General features: G+C 48.5%; 1 protein-coding gene across 7 annotated transcripts in view; it reads right to left on the reverse strand.

Moving 5' to 3' along the window:
• r3hcc1l (R3H domain and coiled-coil containing 1-like) overlaps nt 1–17,801 on the reverse strand; it is a 201,825-nt gene that overhangs the window by 30,505 nt on the left and 153,519 nt on the right. For all 7 annotated transcript variants that reach the window (XM_072479628.1, XM_072479626.1, XM_072479625.1 and 4 more), the window contains one exon: nt 4,417–4,512. In XM_072479628.1, coding sequence (XP_072335729.1) covers nt 4,417–4,512 — 96 coding nt within the window. The remainder of the gene's footprint in view (nt 1–4,416; nt 4,513–17,801) is intronic.

Raw genomic sequence — 17,801 nt, forward strand, 5'->3', positions numbered from 1 at the left:
TGGATGAGATGCTAAACGTCTGCTCCTTCGGATGGACGTAAAGTCTCCCACGGCACTATTTCTTCTCGGTTTTCCTGACCAATATCTCGCCGTCGGACAACATCACAAAAAAAGCGGATTAGTTGGTCATCACTATGTGATCTTGGGAGCTTGCTGTGCGCAATTTGGCTGCCCCATTTCCAACCTTACAACGTGACTACACTTCAAAAGCACTTTATTGACCTAAAGTACTTTGGGAGATCTTGAGATCATAAGGGGCTACAGAAATGTAATTTATTACTTTGTGACACACATTGCAGTGGGGAAGTGTGCACAGAGAAGCAATGGAGGGTTTGTGCACGATTATCAGTGCAAGTTTCTTACTCACTTGAAATACCAGCACAAGGCTGGGAACATACTTTTGCTCAAATATACTGCTCCTACTCTCAGCATCCACGTCAGTCAACCTCCAAATTTAGCAGTGTACTTTGTGACGGGCATTATGTAATGCTGTGACAAGAGACTGAGAGGCACCACTTGAGAAATGACAGAAATATTATTACTGGGAGATTATCTGCCAAAAAGTTAATACATTTCTGAATAGAGTTTATAGCACTGTTGTCCCTCATCACTAGGTGTCACTGTTCAGACTGAAAACAGCTTATAGCACTTCTGTCCCAAATTCACTGAGTGTTACTGTGCGGAGGAGCATGTCACCAAGGCAGCTGGCAATGCTCTCCTGGTTAGCCACTCGCCTCACAACTTTTGTGCTCATCTTCAGCTCATCTGAACCCTCTGCTGACCATCTCCTAACTCCAAGCCCTCCAGCCACGCTGACCGAGATTGACACATGCAGCAGCGCCCCAATTTCAAAATTCTTATCCTCGTTTTCAAATACCTCTATGGTCTCACTTCTCCCGATGTTTGTGATCTACTCTAACCCCACAACCCTGAGACCTCTGTGCTCCTCTAATTCTAGCCCTTTGCACAGCTTCAATTTGGATTGCTCCACCACGTTTACAGTTGATCTTTCAGCTGCCTAGATCCCAAACCTTTCTCTACCCCTCTTTTAAGGCCATCCTGAAAACTCACCTTGGGTCCGAATATCTCTGAAGTGGCTCAGTGTCAAATTGTGTTTGAAAATATTCCTGTGAAACACTTTGGGATGCATTTCTATAACAAGGGCGCCACATAAATTCAAGTTAAAACGCTCAGCAGGTTTTGACAGAAGGTCATTGACTTGAGACGTTATCCCTACCTCCCCCCCCTCTTTCCACAGATGCTGGCTGGCATGCAGTGTGTTTTCACCATTCGATGATTATGAGCAGCCAGTTGCTACAACATTGACGTATTTCGGAAGATGACAGATAGCCTTTCCCTCCCCATTTTAATGTTAATGGATGCAATCATTACATTCGTTTTCAAAATGAAACCAGGACTAAAGAATCATTCCGTGTCACAAGTGTAAAAGTCTAGGCAGCACAGTGGTTAGCACTGTTGTTTCACAGCACCAGGGTCCCAGGTTCGATTCCCGGCTTGGGTCACCGATGTGCGGAATCGGCATGTTCTCCCTGTGACTGCGTGGGTTTCCTCCGGGTGCTCCGGTTTTCTCTCTCAGTCCAAAGATGTGTGGATTAGGTGGATCGGTCATGCTAAATTGCCCTTAATGTCCAAAATGGTTAGGTGGAGTTACTGGGTTATGGGGATAGGGTGGAGGTGTAGCTTAAGTAAGGTGCTCTTTCCAGTGGCTGGTGCAGACTCGATGGGCCGAATGGGCTCCTTCTGCACTGTAAATTCTATGATTCTAAGTGTGCTCCTACTGTGGACGCTGTTTGGATTGTTAACTCTGGTAGTAAAAGGAGCCAAACTAACATACACAGTTCAAAGTTAACAATCTTGTTGAGAATCAGAGAATGGTATAGTACTGAAAGTGGACATTCAACCCCATCATGCCTGCACTGGTTTTTTGGAAGTGCAATCCAATTAGTTCCACTCCTCTGCTCTTTCCCCTCGACCCCGTAAAACGTTTATCTTGCGTTATGATCAGGGAGGGAGTCCACGGCTGGAGTGGAATGGAAACATCAGCATGGACATGAATGGTCTGTTTCTTTTTAATCTTCTCTGTAGTCCTACGTAAGCCCATCTCTTTCGTTGTTCCTGTTTCTGCTCCTGACTGACTCTGATGGGGCTCTGTTCGGCAGTACCCCACACCTCAGCCTTACTGAGATGCTAAGGCCTATTGTGCAGGGGATCGGGTATCAGAAATATTGGGGAAAAAAGTGAAAGAGAAAGCAGGTGGAGAACAGCGGAATTGTTCTGCATTAAAAAAAAAAAAATCATGAAAGTTTGTCAGAGGAAGGAAGGGCTGGGAAAGGTTAGCAGTTCCATAGTTTTAAGGAGTTCCTTGGAATGAACGTGCTAAGGCTTGGAATCACGACGAAGACTCTTGGCATCAATCGATACAGAAGACAGAAAAGTGTAAGAGTCTGGAGGATGCCCTGTTTATCGGGCACTGCAGATGAAACTTTGAAGGAGCATTTCAGGAATATTTCAAAAGACAGCTGACATTAGTCGTACGAATAAGATACAGAAAGCCAGCACAAACCAGACCATGCTACAGGGAAAGAGAGGCAGAACATCAAGAAGAGTGTCCAATCATCAATCAGTAAGGGCGGGAACACTGGGTGAGATTTGTAACTCCTTGTGGCTAAGCCTGGGGCACTGCGGCCAATCCAGCCTCCCAACTAAAAAACGATTCTTTTTGCTGGTACCCCTCTCTTTTTTGTTGCTGGGAGGGATGTTATGGTCGCCAAATTACAACATGATTTTGTTAAAAACTTTTTTAAAAACATGTTTGTGGGAGGGGCTAGGAGATTCAGCTGTGGGGTGATCACATATTTGGGTTCTTTAGTGAAAAGCTGTCGGCAAGCAGCATGGTATTTCCAAGAGGATTTGGGTGTGCCTGTGGCAGCCCGTGGGTAGGATTCTCTAATAATGGGGCTATGTCCCCACGCCGGCGTGAAAACCGGTGTCAACCACTCCGGCGTCAACGGTTCCCGAAAGTGAGGACTTCTCCCCTTCCTGGGGGGCTACAGTGGCGCCGGAGTGGTCCCCGTAGCTCCAGCCGGCGCAAGTTCGCGCATGCGTGGAACGGCCGGCATATTTCCGCGCATGCGGGCTACGGCCGACGTATTTCCGCGCATACGCGGGAGTTCCCTTCTCCGCGCCGGATCCCTGGGCAATATGGCGGAGCCCAACAGGGGCCCGGCACGGAGTAAAATAGGCCCCCACGGAACCAGCCCGCCCGCTGATTGGTAGGCCCGGATCGCGGGCCAGGCCACCGTGGGATCCCCCGCCCCTCAATCCAGGACGGCCCCCGCAGACTCAGCTTCCAGGTCTCGCCGTCTGGGACTCGAGTAACCCACTCCGGCGGGACTCATCGGCCACTCGGGCCTTCGGGGGCCGGAGAATCGCCGGGGGAGTCGCTTTCAATGGCCCCCGACCGGCATGGCAGGAATCCCACAAGCGCCCGAGAATGGGGAAGCCAGTCGGCGTCGGGCGCAATTCTCGCGTCTCCCCAGGGATTCTCCGACCCGGCGACGGATCGGAGAATCCCGGACATTGTCTCAACATTCAGTACTTCACATTTTTTAATGTCTTTTTCTTAGTTACGAGTTTGGATGGGTGTCTGGATTATTGGAAATGTCTCTCTCTTCACACTCCCCGGAGGGCGATTTGTTTGTTTCTCACCTTCACCTTGCAATGCAGCCTTGGATTTTTAAACAGGTTGCTCCGTCTCAGTTCAAATTAAAGAAATTCCAGTCACTTGAAAGTTGGAAAACCATTTAAAAGAAATAAAGGAACCCATCCTCATGTTACTCACAGAATTGTTGCTTTTCAGCAGACATTCAAAGGGACAAAGGTGGTTAGCACTGCTGCCTCACAGCGCTTGGGACCCGGGTTCCATTCTGGCCTCGGGTGACTGTGTGGAGTTTGCTCGTTCTCCCCGTGTCTGCGTGGGTTTCCTCCGGGTGCCCCGGTTTCCTCCCACAGTCCAAAGATGTGCAGGTTAGGTGAATTGGCCATGATCAATGTGTGTGGTCACGGGGATAGGGTGGGGGAGTGGGCCTGGGTGGAGTGCTCTTTCAGAGCGTCGGTGCAGACTCGGTGGGCCGAATATCCTCCTTCTGCACTGCTGTGATTCTATAGATTCTAAACAGAATCTCATGTATGATAATTGCCTAACCTGACTCGTATCTAAAGCTTGATCAGCTATGAGTAACTCCCACTGCAGGGACCATGTAGATCTGTGCCAAGAGAATGAGAGCTTCACATTACATGCTTTTTTTGACAAATGTGGGTCAGATTATTAAATCGTCTCTTTAATCAACAAACTGCGAAGGCCTTAATTGACTGCAATTACAATCTTTTTCTCACCTGCACAGCTTCTAGCCTTAACCTTCGATGATCTAGATGCTTGTGACAAAGGTCGAGTCTTCAGCATGGGATGTTTGGTGCTGATGGCGTCTCGTGCTACAGAGATGCGAGAAAACAGCCATGATTAATTGTGTCTGGAGGAGTAGCAGTAAGTACCGCTAAGCAAAGCATTTCAATCCTAATTAACTTTATTGAGCACCCGGAACCGAGCAGATTCCCAAGGTCAACAAACACATAGAGGAAAACACAGGCTGATATTTTTCGGAAGGCCTTATTACGGACATAAACAGTCTGACCAGCACAATGGAATCAGGGAAAGTTAGACTGAGTGGCCTCGGCGACATGGTAACACAGTGGTTAGCACTGTTGCTTCACAGCGCCAGGATCCCAGGTTCGATTCCTGGCCTGGGTCACTGTCTGTGCAGAGTCTGCACGTTCTCCCCGTGTCTGCGCGTGTTTCCTCCGGGTGCTCCGGTTTCCTCCCACAAGTCGCGAAAGACGTGTTTGTTAGGTGGATTGGATTCTAAATTTTCCCTCTGTGTACCCGAACAGGCGCCGGAGTGTGGCGACTAAGGAATTTTCACAGTAACGCCATTGCAGTGTTAATGTAAGCCTACTTGTGACACTAATAAAGATTATTATGAAGGAGCCCCCTTGAGCCTGCAGCAAAATGCAAACGAAACAAAAGAACACATGTTCTGGGCGTTTAGAAACAATGCTTGTGCGAAATAGAAAGCATTAACAGAAATAAAATGAAGAGGGGGTTAAAATCTTCCAAAAGAAATGGAAATGATGGGGCGGGGTTGACAGGGTTAAAGCGAGACACAGCTTGATATGCAGCAGGTTGCTTAAAGCTAGATCATCACAGAGATTCAATACTCTTTCGAGTCTGAAACATCTCCGAACTTAGGCAAGAAATTGATCAGACCCGAATGGATTTATGCTTCTGTTTTTAAACGAATGACTGGGGAGAGGAAATGCGGTTTTACTCGAATCAACATTTTCCCAAGAACCTTTTCCCGAAGAGCCAACTGAACCCTGAGGTTATAATGGAGCAAAGCAGCTGGTCGTCAGTCTGTGTAACTTCGCAGAAATCAGGAACATGATTCCAGGCAACGCTAAATGAGAGATTCTGTTGTCAAAATGAAGCGGCGTCTCTTCAGGCCGCAAAGTCCGAATATCAAATACTGGGTCAATTCAATTTAGAGACTGCAGAAGTTTTGGTTCCAGTATTTTATGCTGCAGTTTAGGTCTGGATGGAAGTGCTTGCCAGATGACTAGGTACATAATGTGTATGCTTCAGCGGCACCCAACCCTGCATGCAATGCAAGCTGAGATATCCAAGGATATGCTAGGATTAAAACCTTTCCAATAAATAGGGGAGACTGCTACAAATATTGATATCTTATTGTTTGAACAGTTGTGTTTAAATAGAGTGTGTGGGTGACAATAGACTGATAGGGAGGAATCACTAAACCAGGCACTGTGAAGGAGCTGAGTCAACATTAGCAGATACGGTTATTAACCCTTGGTGCTACATCTTAAGCTGCTGATATCAATTTGTATTGTCTGGCTCAGGAAGTCCTCCCAGTTCATTCTTCTATCACCCACATATGCTGCTTTAAACAATAAATCAGAAGTTTGATACAGTTTCCTGACAATTACAATCCCTTCAAGCTTAGAGAAAATGCAGACATGATTATAAAGGGGAATATGTTCCCACGTATATAAATAAAGCATGCAGTATGCAGTACTATATGGGCAGCACGGTAGTACCCACTTGCCTGGACTGGCCTGCATCTGAATCGGCCCCACAATCTATGATTTACTTTTAATAGCCTAACAAAGCCCTCAGTCGCCAAAATAAAGAAACAAATCACCCCTTCCTGCTTGCCACCATCTTCTCAGGGCAACCAAGGATCATCAGCGTTACACACATCATGTGAACAAACGAACGAAGTCAGCACTTTGGTTGCTGTGTTATCTACTTTACAACTCATGATGACACTTCAAAAAGTACTTCATTGGTTGCAAAGAACTTTGAGATGTCCTGAAGCCATGGTAAGCGTGACATTAATACAAGTCTTTCTTCAATCTTCAGACTTACTTCCCACTTTGGCAAATAAATAATCTGATCAGTACATTCTCCTATCCCCCAACGCCGGCAGTTCCTTTGATGTTTTTGATCCTACTTACTCACAGTCGTTTAAATGAGATGAGATTCAACCTTCACTAGATGTCAGGACATTTTCCGCGAGAGACGTTGATCACCTATATTCGTGAGTCTCCTGCACCGCAGATGCTGATAACAATCAAACCCTGCTGGCTAGGAGACAAATCCATTCGCTGAGTGTGCAAAGGCGTTTCATTATCCATATTTAATTCAGTCTTAAAAATGATTTACTACTGAAAAGTGCATCGTGCACAGCAGTGCCAGATATGGAGTTCTAATAAATCATGCTGCAGCTCAGATCTGCTTTTACTATTCATTGTGGTTAGTTCCTGATCTTCAATTTTGACGAGGGACAGGTACCCCCACATCCCCCCCCCCCCCCCCCCCAAACATGCCTCTGCTCATCGATCTGGGGAAATAGCAAAGGGAACAAAAATCAGAAGGGCTGTTCACCAAGAACTTACAAACAGAGGGGGTGGCACAGTGGCATTGTCACTGGACCGGTGATCCAGAGAGCCATAGTAAAGCTCTGGGGACCAGGGTTCGAATCCCACCATGGCAGATAGTGGAGAGTGAATCCAATAAAAATATGGAATTAAAAGTCTAATGGCCATGAACCTGTTGCCAATTGTCATAAAAACCCATCAGATTGCCTCTTTAGGGAAGGAAATCTGCCATCCTTACCTGGTCTGGCCAACATGTGACAACAGATCCATCCAGCCATGTGGTTGACTTTTAAATGCCCTCAGAAATGGCCTGGCAAGCCACTCAGTTGTATCAAAACCTTTACAAAGTCAATAAAAAGGAAATAAATCGTACTGACCACTCGGCATCGACCTAGGCACTGGAAACGGCAGCAAACCCAGCAGTGTCGACCCTGCAAAGTCATCCTTACTCACATCTGGGGGCTCGTGTCAAAATTGGGAGAGCTGCCTCACAGACTAGTCAAGCAACAGCCTGACATTGTCATACCCATGGAATCATAGCTTGCAGAAATGTCCCAGACACCACCATCACCATTCCTGGGTATGCCCTGTCTCACCGGCAGGACAGACCCAGCAGAGGTAGCAACCGCACAGTGGTATACACTCGGGTGGGAGTTGCCCTGGGGGTCCTCAACATCGACTCTGTACCGCATGAAGTCTCATGGCTTCCGGTCAAACATGGACAAGGAAACTTCCTGCTGATTACCACATACCGGCCCCCCTCAGCTAATCAATCAATACCCCTCCATGTTGAACATCACTTGGAGGAAGCACTGGGGGTGGCAAGGACACATAATGTACTCTGGGTGGGGGACTTCAATGTCCATCACCAAGAGTGGCTCAGCAGCACCACTACTGAGTGAGCTGGCCAAGTGCTAAAGGACATAGCTGTTAGACTGGATCTGAGACAGGTGGAGAGGGAAACAACAAGAGGGGAAAACATATTAGATCTCACCCTCACCAACCTGCCTGCTGAAGGTGCATCAGTCCATGAGAATATTGATAGGAGTGAACACCGTACTATCCACAACCAACGCATCAGATCTAAGCTCTGAGGGCAGCACGTTGACGCAGTGGGTTAGCACTGCAGCCTCACGGTGCTGAGGTCCCAGGTTCGATCCCAGCTTTGGGTCACTGTCCGTGTGGAGTTTGCGCATTCTCCCCGTGTTTGCGTGGGTTTCGCCCCCACAACCCAAAGATGTACAGGGTAGGTGGATTGGCCACGCTAAATCGCCCCTTAATTGGAAAAAATGTACTCTAAATTTATTTTTAAAAAAGATCTAAGCTCTGCAGTCCTGCCAATCCAGTCGGGGTCGGAAATGGTGGTGGACAATTAAACAACTCACTGGAGGCGGAGACTCCACAAATATCTCCATCCTCAATGACAGAGGAGCCCAGCTCATCAGTGCAAAAGAAACATTCACAATAATCTTCAGCCAGAAGTGCCGAGTGGATGTGACGTCTGGGTCTCCTCCAGAGGTCCCAGCATCACAGATGCCAGTCGTCAGTGAATTCAATTCACCCCACGTGATATCAAGAAATAGTTGAAGGCACTGGATACTGCAACGGCTATGGGCCCTGACAATATTCCAGCAATAGTTCTGGAGACTTGTGCTCCACAGCTTTCTGCGGCGCTAGCCAAGCTACACCTGGATGTGGAAAATTGTCCAGGTATGTCACGGACGCAAAAAGCAGGACAAATCCAACCCAGCCAATGACCACACTATCACTCTACTCTCAATCATCAGTAAAGTAAAGGAAGGTGTGAAACATGGGGAAAAGAGCTGAACTCCAGAGGTGAGATGAGAGTGACGGCTCTGGATATCAAGGCAGCATTTGATCGAGCATGGCATCAAGGAGCCCGAGTGAAACTGGAGTCAACGGGAATCAGGGGAAAAACTCTCCACTGGTTGGAGTCATAGCACTAAATAAGATAGTTGTGGTTGCTGGAGGTCTGTCATCTCAGTCCCTGGACATCACTGCAGGAGCTCCGCAGGGTACTGTCCTAGGCCCAACCATCGTCAGCTGCTTCATCATGACCTCCCTTCCAACATAAGGTCAGAAGTGAGGATGTTTGCGGATGACTGCACAATGTTCAGCACCATTCGTGACTCCTCAGATAATGAAGCAATCCATGTCCAAATACAGCAAGACCTGGACAATATCCAGGATTAGGCTGACAAGTGGCAAGTTACATTCACGCCACACAAGTGCCAGGCAATGATCATCTCCAATAACAGAGAATCAAACTATTTCCCCTTGACATTCCATCGCTGAATCCCCCACAATCAACATCATGGGGGTTACCATTGATCAGAAACTGAACAGGACTAGCCATATTAATACTGTGGCTACCAGGGCAGGTCAAAGACTAGGAATCCTATGGCGAACAACTCACCCCCTGACCCCCCCCCCCTCAAAGCCTGTTCACCATCTACAAGGGACAAGTCAACATTGTAAAGGAATACTCTCCACTTGCCTGAATGAGTACAGCTCCAACATTCAAGAAGCTTGACACCATCCAGGACAAAGCAGCCCACTTGATTGCTCTCCATTCCACAAACATTCAAACCCTCCACCACCGATGAACAGTGGCAGCCATGTGTCCCCTCTACAAGATGCACTGCAGTAACTCGCCAAGGTTCCTTAGACACACCTTCCAAACCCACGACCACTACCATCTCGAAGGACAAGAGCAGCAGATACCTGGGAACCCGGTTCCCCTCCAAGTCACTCACCAACCTGACCTGGAAATATATCGCCGTTCCTTCACTGTCGCTGGGCCAACATCCTGGAACTCCCTCCCTAACAGCAGTGTGTGTGCATTTGTCTTGCCTTTACTTTAATAAATAGTCTCTAATAATTGTCACTGGAGTTTCAACTGCCTCCTCATGCCAAAGCAGGAGTATTCACCCCCACGAACTGAACAAAGAACAAAGAAATGTACAGCACAGGAACAGGCCCTTCAGCCCTCTAATACCGTGCCGACCATGTTACCCGACTAAACTACAATCTTCTACACTTCCTGGATCCGTATCCCTCTATTCCCATCTTATTCATGTATTTGTCAAGATGCCCCTTAAATGTCACTTTCGTCCCTGCTTCCACCACCTCTCCGGTAGCGAGTTCCAGGCACCCACTACCCTCTGTAAAAACTTGCCTCGTACATCTACTCTAAACCTTGCCCCTCGCACCTTAAACCTATGCCCCCTAGTAATTGACCCCTCTACCCTGGGGAAAAGCCTCTGACTATCCACTCTGTCTATGCCTCTCATAATTTTGTATACCTCTATCAGGTCTCCCCTCAACCTCCTTCGTTCCAGTGAGAACAAACCGAGTTTATTCAACCGCTCCTCATAGCTAATGCCCTCCATACCAGGCAACATTCTGGTAAATCTCTTCTGCACCCTCTCTAAAGCCTCCACATCCTTCTGGTAGTGTGGCGACCAGAATTGAACACTATACTCCAAGTTTGGCCTAACTAAGGTTCTATACAGCTGCAACATGACTTGCCAATTCTTATACTCATTGCCCCGGCCAATGAAGGCAAGCATGCCGTATGCCTTCTTGACTACCTTCTCCACCTGTGTTGGCCCTTTCAGTGACCTGTGGACCTGTACTCCTAGATCTCTCTCACTTGTCAATACTCTTGAGGGTTCTACCATTCACTGTATATTCCCTACCTGCATTAGACCTTCCAAAATGCATTACCTCACATTTGTCCGGATTAAACTCCATCTGCCATCTCTCCGCCCACGTCTCCAAACAATCTAAATCCTGCTGTATCCTCCGACAGTCCTCATTACTATCCGCAATTCCACCAACCTTTGTGTCGTCTGCAAACTTACTAATCAGACCAGTTACATTTGCTTCCAAATCATTTATATATACTACAAACAGCAAAGGTCCCAGCACTGATCCCGGCAGAACACCACTAGTCACAGCCCTCCAATTAGAAAAGCATCCTTCCATTGCTACTCTCTGCCTTCTATGACCTAGCCAGTTCTGTATCCACCTTGTCAGCTCACTCCTGATCCCGTGTGACTTCACCTTTTGTACTAGTCTACCATGAGGGACCTTGTCAAAGGCCTTACTGAAGTCCACATAGACAACATCCACTGCCCTACCTGCATCAATCATCTTTGTGACCTCCTCGAAAAACTCTATCAAGTTAGTGAGACACGACCTCCCCTTCACAAAACCATGCTGCCTCTCACTAATACGTCCATTTGCTTCCATATGGGAGTAGATCCTGTCTCGAAGAATTCTCTCCAATAATTTCCCTACCACTGACATAAGGCTCACCGGCCTGTAGTTCCCTGGATTATCCTTGCTACCCTTCTTAAACAGAGGAACAACATTGGCTATTCTCCAGTCCTCCGGGACATCACCTGAAGATAGTGAGGATCCAAAGATTTCTGTCAAGGCCTCAGCAATTTCCTCTCTAGCCTCCTTCAGTATTCTGGGGTAGATCCCATCAGGCCTTGGGGACTTAGCTACCTTAATATTTTTCAAGATGCCCAACACCTCGTCTTTTTGGATCTCAATGTGACCCAGGCTATCTACAACCCTTCTCCAGACTGAACATCTACCAATTCCTTCTCTTTGGTGAATACTGATGCAAAGTATTCATTTAGTACCTCACCCATTTCCTCTGGCTCCACACATAGATTCCCTTGCCCATCCTTCAGTGGGCCAACCCATTCCCTGGCTACCCTCTAACTTTTTATGCACGTGTAAAAAGGCTTGGGATTTTCCTTAACCCTATTTGGCAATGACCTTTCGTGACCCCTTCTAGCCCTCCTGACTACTTGCTTAAGTCCCTTCCTACTTTCCTTATATTCCACACAGGCTTCATCTGTTCCCAGCCTTTTAGCCCTGACAAATGCCTCCTTTTTCTTTTTGACAAGGCCTACTATATCTCTTGTTATCCAAGGTTCCCGAAAATTGCCGTATTTATCCTTCTTCCTCACAGGAACATGCTGGTCCTGAATTCCTTTCAACTGACACTTGAAAGCCTCCCACGTCAGATGTTGATTTACCCTCAAACATCCGCCCCCAATCTAGGTTCTTCAGTTGCTGCCTAATATTGTTATAATTAGCCTTCCCCCAATTTAGCACATTCACCCTAGGACCACTCTTATCCTTGTCCACCAGTACTTTAAAACGTACTGAATTGTGGTCACTGTTCCCGAAATGCTCCCCTACTGAAACTTCTACCACCTGACCAGGCTCATTCCCCAATACCAGGTCCAGTACAGCCACTTCCCTCGTTGGACTGTCTACATATTGTTTTAAGGAGCCCTCCTGGATGCTCCTTACAAACTCTGCCTCGTCTAAGCCCCTGGCACTAAGTGAGTCCCAGTCAATATTGGGGAAGTTGAAGTCTCCCACTGAAGCTGGCCATGTTGTCCCAATGTTTAAAGGGGGGGGGGGGGAGAGAAAAAAATCAGATTTTCATTCCTGGTCATCATTGAGTGACACATGCTGGTAGGAATATCTGCTGGGTTGGGAATCATAGAATCCTTACAATGCAGAAGGAGGCCATTCAGCCCATCGAGTCTCTGCACTGACCCTCTGAAAGACGACCTTACCTAGGCTCACTCCCCTGCACTATTCCCATAACCCCACCCAACCTTTGAACACTAAAGGGCAATTTATCACGGCCAATCCACCTAATCCTGCCAACACTAAGGGCATTTAAATGGTCATTGGATAGACATATGGACGATAAGGGAATAATGTAGATGGGCTTTAGAGTGGTTTCACAGATCGGCGCAACATCGAGGGCCGAAGGGCCTGTACTGCGCTGTAATGTTCTATGTTCTATGCACATCTTTGGACTGTGGGAGGAAACCGGAGAAAACCCGGAGGAAACCCACGCAGCTACGGGGAGAAAGTGCAAACTCCAGCCCGACAGTCACCCAAAGGACAGAATTGAACCCGGGTTTGCGGTGCTGTGAGACAGCAGTGGTAACCACTGTGTCACCGTGGGCTTGGTTATAACACATTCATGGAAAGATTAGTTGCAAAGTGCAAACTAGGTTCATCTACTTTGGTGCAGAATGCCTGCCAATAATTGTGGGACATCAACCCGACTGGAGACATCAACTTCAGCACAGGAGGAGGAGGAGCAATGTACATCATACTCATGATGTGTAGAACATTTACACTGGCTGAAGGCATTGAGCAACACTTCAGGACTAAACACCTTCCTGTGATACACTAACTAGCGTGTGGCCCTCACATTCGATTCCAGTAATAGGCCAGTCACAACAGCCAACAGAAAACGGAAGCCAATACAAAATGTTAGCACTGCAAACTCAGGTTTTAGGTCTCTCAACGATGTAAGGTGAGAAATGATCACTGGCAGTTATTAGCAGACACGTGCCTAACACGTTGGTTTGATATATCTGAGCAGATAATGGACGGGATTTTCCGACACCCCGCCGTGTTGGAGAATCGCCGGGGGGCGGCGTGAATCCCGCACCCGCCGGCTGCCGAATTCTCCGGCGCCAGGGATTTGGTGGGGGGCGCGAATCGCGCCGGCCGCTGGCAGCGCCCCCCCGGGCGATTCTCCGGCCCGCAATGGGCCGAGTGGCTGCCCGTTTTTTGCCAGTCCCACCGACGTCAATTAAAGTAGTTCCTTACCGGCGGGACCTGGCGGCGCGGGTGGCCTCCGGGGGGCGTGGGGTGATCGGGTCCTGGGAGGTGCCCCCACAGTGGCCTGGCCCACGATTGGGGCCCACCGATCCACGGGCGGGCCTGTGCCGTGGGGCACTCTATTGTTCCGCGTCGGCCGCTGTGGTCCTCCGCGGTGGCTAACGTGGAGATGAACTCCCCCTGCGCATGCGCTGGGAGGACGCCAGCACACGCTGCGCTCCCAAACACGCGCCGGCCGGCGGAGGCCCTTCGCCGCCGGTTGGCGTAGCACCAAGCCCCTTCCCCGCTGGACGTCGCAGCGCAAACCACTCCGGGACCAGCCTAGCCCCTGAAGGTGCGGAGGATTCTGCACCTTTGGGGCGAGCCGACACCGGAGTGGTTCTCGCCACTCCTCGGTGCCGGGACCCCCCCCCCCCCCCTCCCTCCCCCTCCCCCCGCCGGGCAAGGAGAGAATCCCACCCAATATGTCCATTTCTTTTCAATGGGTCAGTATCCCTGCTGCTTTAGGAATGATAACAAGATCATTGAGAGGGTGCAAAGAGATTTGCAAAGATGATCCTAGGGATTGGAGCGTAGAGAAACATGGTGACCTTTCATTACAATAAAGAGGATTGAGGAGATAATCTCATATCTGACCTTTATAGACAACTTTCATCCCACTAGTTCAGTCTGATCATGATACCTTGCTCTAAATTATTTTGTGGAAAAGTGAACAGCCAGAGGTCGTGATCCACATTGGAACCAATGACACAAGTTGGAAAAGGGATGAGGTCCTGAAAGCTGATTTTAGTGAGTAAGGAAGGAAATTCAAAAGCAGGAACTCAAGGGCAATAATCTCAGGGTTACTTCCAGCATTACCTGTCAGCAAAAGAATAGAAAGATTGAGCAGTTCACCGTATGGCTGGAGGAATGAAATAAGAGGGAGATTTCTGAGGCATTGGGACCAGTTCTGAGGCAGGTGGGACCTACAAGGAGGATCAAAGTCTGAACAGGACTGGGTTAATGTGCTTGCAAGGAGGTGTGTTAATGCTGTTGGGGAGGGTTTAAACTGGACAAGCAGGGGGATGGGAACCAGAGGGGAAATTCAGGGTGGAGAAAGGACAAAATGGCAGGGGGATGTAGAGAGGTATTAACTGATAAAGAGGATACATCAGAGAGTAGTATCAAGGTAAACAGACATAAAACTTGCCGAGGGTTTGATAGAATTAGAGTGGGAAGGGAGAACGTAAAAATGCCCAAATCAGAGTGAGTGTGGATGCACGGAATGTGGCTAATAAGACTGGCAGAGGTTGACAAATAGAATTCTGTCATTATTGCTAAAACAGGGACCTGGCTCAATGAAGGGTAGGACTGGGCATTATATATTCCTGTTTAGGAGAGACAGGAGAGGAAGTAAAGGGAGAACGGCAGTATTGATTCTAGCACTGGAGAGAGAGAGGATGTTCCTGTGGGGTCAAGGACAGAAACTCTCTGACTAGAAGTAAGGAATGAAAAAGGTGCAATAACATTGATCGATGCAGAATATAGATCACCAAGTAGTGAAGGGGATGTAGAGAAACAAACCTGCAGAGAAATTACAGAGAGGTTCAAGAATTACAGAGTAATTATAATGGGGGACTTCAATTATCCAAATATGGACTGTGATAGGAATAGTGCAACAGGACAAGAGGGAAGGGAAGTGAGCTCCTGCAATGTGTTCAAGATCATTTCTGCAGCCGTATTTCCAGTCAGAGAGGGCAGGCGCTGTTGGAACAGCTTCTGGGGAATTTGGCCCAAGTGGATCCAATATTGGTACGAGAGGGTTTACGGAACAGTGACCATTGTGCCATAAGGTTTAGATTGGTCCTGAAAAGGGATAAGGAACAATCCAGAGCAGAGCTAATTAATTGGAGGAAGGCCAATGGGATGAGAATGTATCTGAGTCTGGGCCCTGGTGGGGGACGTAAAGCGCAAGTGGGAGGAGCTGGAAGGGGAGGTGGGGGCCGGGACATGGGCTGAGGCCCTGCGGAGGCTGAATGAGTCCTCGTCGTGTGCGAGGCTAAGCCTCATCCAGTAATACAGAAGGGGCATATGACAGTAGCACGGATGAGTAGATTCTTTGAGGGGGTAGAGGACAGGTGTGGGGGGAGGCCCGCGAATCATGACCACATGTTCTGGGCATGTCCAAGGCTGAAGGGATTCTGGCGGGGGTTTGCGTTCATGATGTCCGAGGTACCGGGCGTGGAGGTGGTCCGGAGTCCAGGGGTGACGATATTTGAGGGTCGGAAGACTCGGGAGTCCAGGGGGTGAGAGAGGCTGATGTTCTGGCCTTTGCCTCCCTGATAGCCGGGGATGGATCTTGCTCGTGTGGAGGCTCTCGGAGCCGCCGAAAGTGGGGTTGTGGCCGAGCGACCTTGCGGAATTCCTGAGGCTGGAGAAGGTCAAGTTCACCTTGACGGGGTCGGTAGATGGGTTCGCCCAGAGGCGGAAGCCATTTATTGATTTCTTTAAGCAGGTCTGAGATGTCAGCAGGGAGGGGATGGGGAGGTTAAAATGGGGAAGGTAGGGGTTGAGGAAAGGGTGGCGCGGAGGGACTGGGGGTAGGTTGTTTCTGATGTTACTTGGCTGTTCCTCTGCGTTTGTTTGATATATGACAATGCCTTGAATAAAACATTTTTAAAAAGAGAATGCATTGGAGTCGAGTGAGTTGTAATCAAATATTGGCAAAACGACGGCGGCTGAACAATCTGCCACCTTCAGTATTGCAGTCGACGATGGTATATTTCCTGGAAGGAGAAAGGTAGGACAAATAACTCCAGAGTGCCCTGGATTGAGAGAGAGATAGAGGTGAAGATGAAAAGGAAAGGTGCGCATACCACAAATGTCAGGTAGAAAATAGAATGGAGAATCAGACTGAATATAGAAGAACCTGGGGAAGTGAAAAAAGTAATAAGAAAATCATGGAGAGAGCATGAACAGACTGGTAGCTGACATTGCGCCCGGCACGGGGGCCGAGAATAGCCGCTCACGCCAGAAATCCGGCGTGACGGCTCTTCCGCTGACCCGCCAGTCGCACGCGCGCGCGGTCGGGGGCCGCTGGAAGAGGCCCCCGCAACGATTCTCCTTAGTGGACCGGCCAATTTCCCGGCGGTGTGGTTCACATTTGGTAGTACCCGGCGGGAACTCGGACTTGCAGCCGCGGTGGCAATCTGACTCCTGGGGGGGCCTCAGCGGTGGCCAGTGTTGCTAACTTTTGGTTGGCTCTTAAATGTTGCCCGTTGTATCTTTACTTAATTTGCTCTGTTTCTATAACCTTTGCTCTAGAGTCGCCAGGTATCTTTATGATACCGCCACGAGGTTCAATTTCAAGTACTGATCAATAACTCAACACACCAATTAGTAAGATTTAAATCAAAACATATTTATTATACACAGTAAATCACTACTCATGCATAAACTCTACTTTCTAGGCTATTCTCTATCACTAAAAGGCCTATACATAGCTTCGGAATTGGCCCACCAGGTCAGGGGAACAAATGGCCTTTCGTTCGAACTGAGTCTGCAGGATTCAAAAGCTGGTATGGACTGGTAGCTAGGAGCGCCTATCTCTTAGCGTGCGTTGACTGGAGACTTACTTGGTTGAAGCGGCAGCTTAGACAGTTCAATTTCAAGGGTTAGTTCGAGCTGCTGAGTGACCCTGCCAAGAAGGACGATTTGAACTTGGGGACTCTATTTTATAGTCCCCAGGGGCTTCCCACCCCTTTGGGCGGACCCCGTACCTGGTTCCAAGTGATTGGACTACGTTCCGATCACTTGGATCGATTTCTCCAATACTGGAGTTGTTCCCTGATCACTGGGCGGTCCCTGAGTGTCCGTTGGCCTTCTTTTGTCTTGGCTCCTGCTGGCGCCGAGGAGTCTGGCTTGGCCTTATTCACCTTACATGTTTCAATTGTACCCGGGGATCGCTCATTAGTATGCAGATGGCTGCTGGTTTCAGTGCTGGCTGGGCTTTTGCAAGTTCTAATACACAGGATTTCTGCACTTGCTAGGTTTTGCCTGTGTTGGCTGAATTTCCCTGTAGTCTT

Source organism: Scyliorhinus torazame, chromosome 16 (assembly GCF_047496885.1).
Source record: "Scyliorhinus torazame isolate Kashiwa2021f chromosome 16, sScyTor2.1, whole genome shotgun sequence".
In the NCBI taxonomy this organism is placed as follows: domain Eukaryota; kingdom Metazoa; phylum Chordata; class Chondrichthyes; order Carcharhiniformes; family Scyliorhinidae; genus Scyliorhinus; species Scyliorhinus torazame.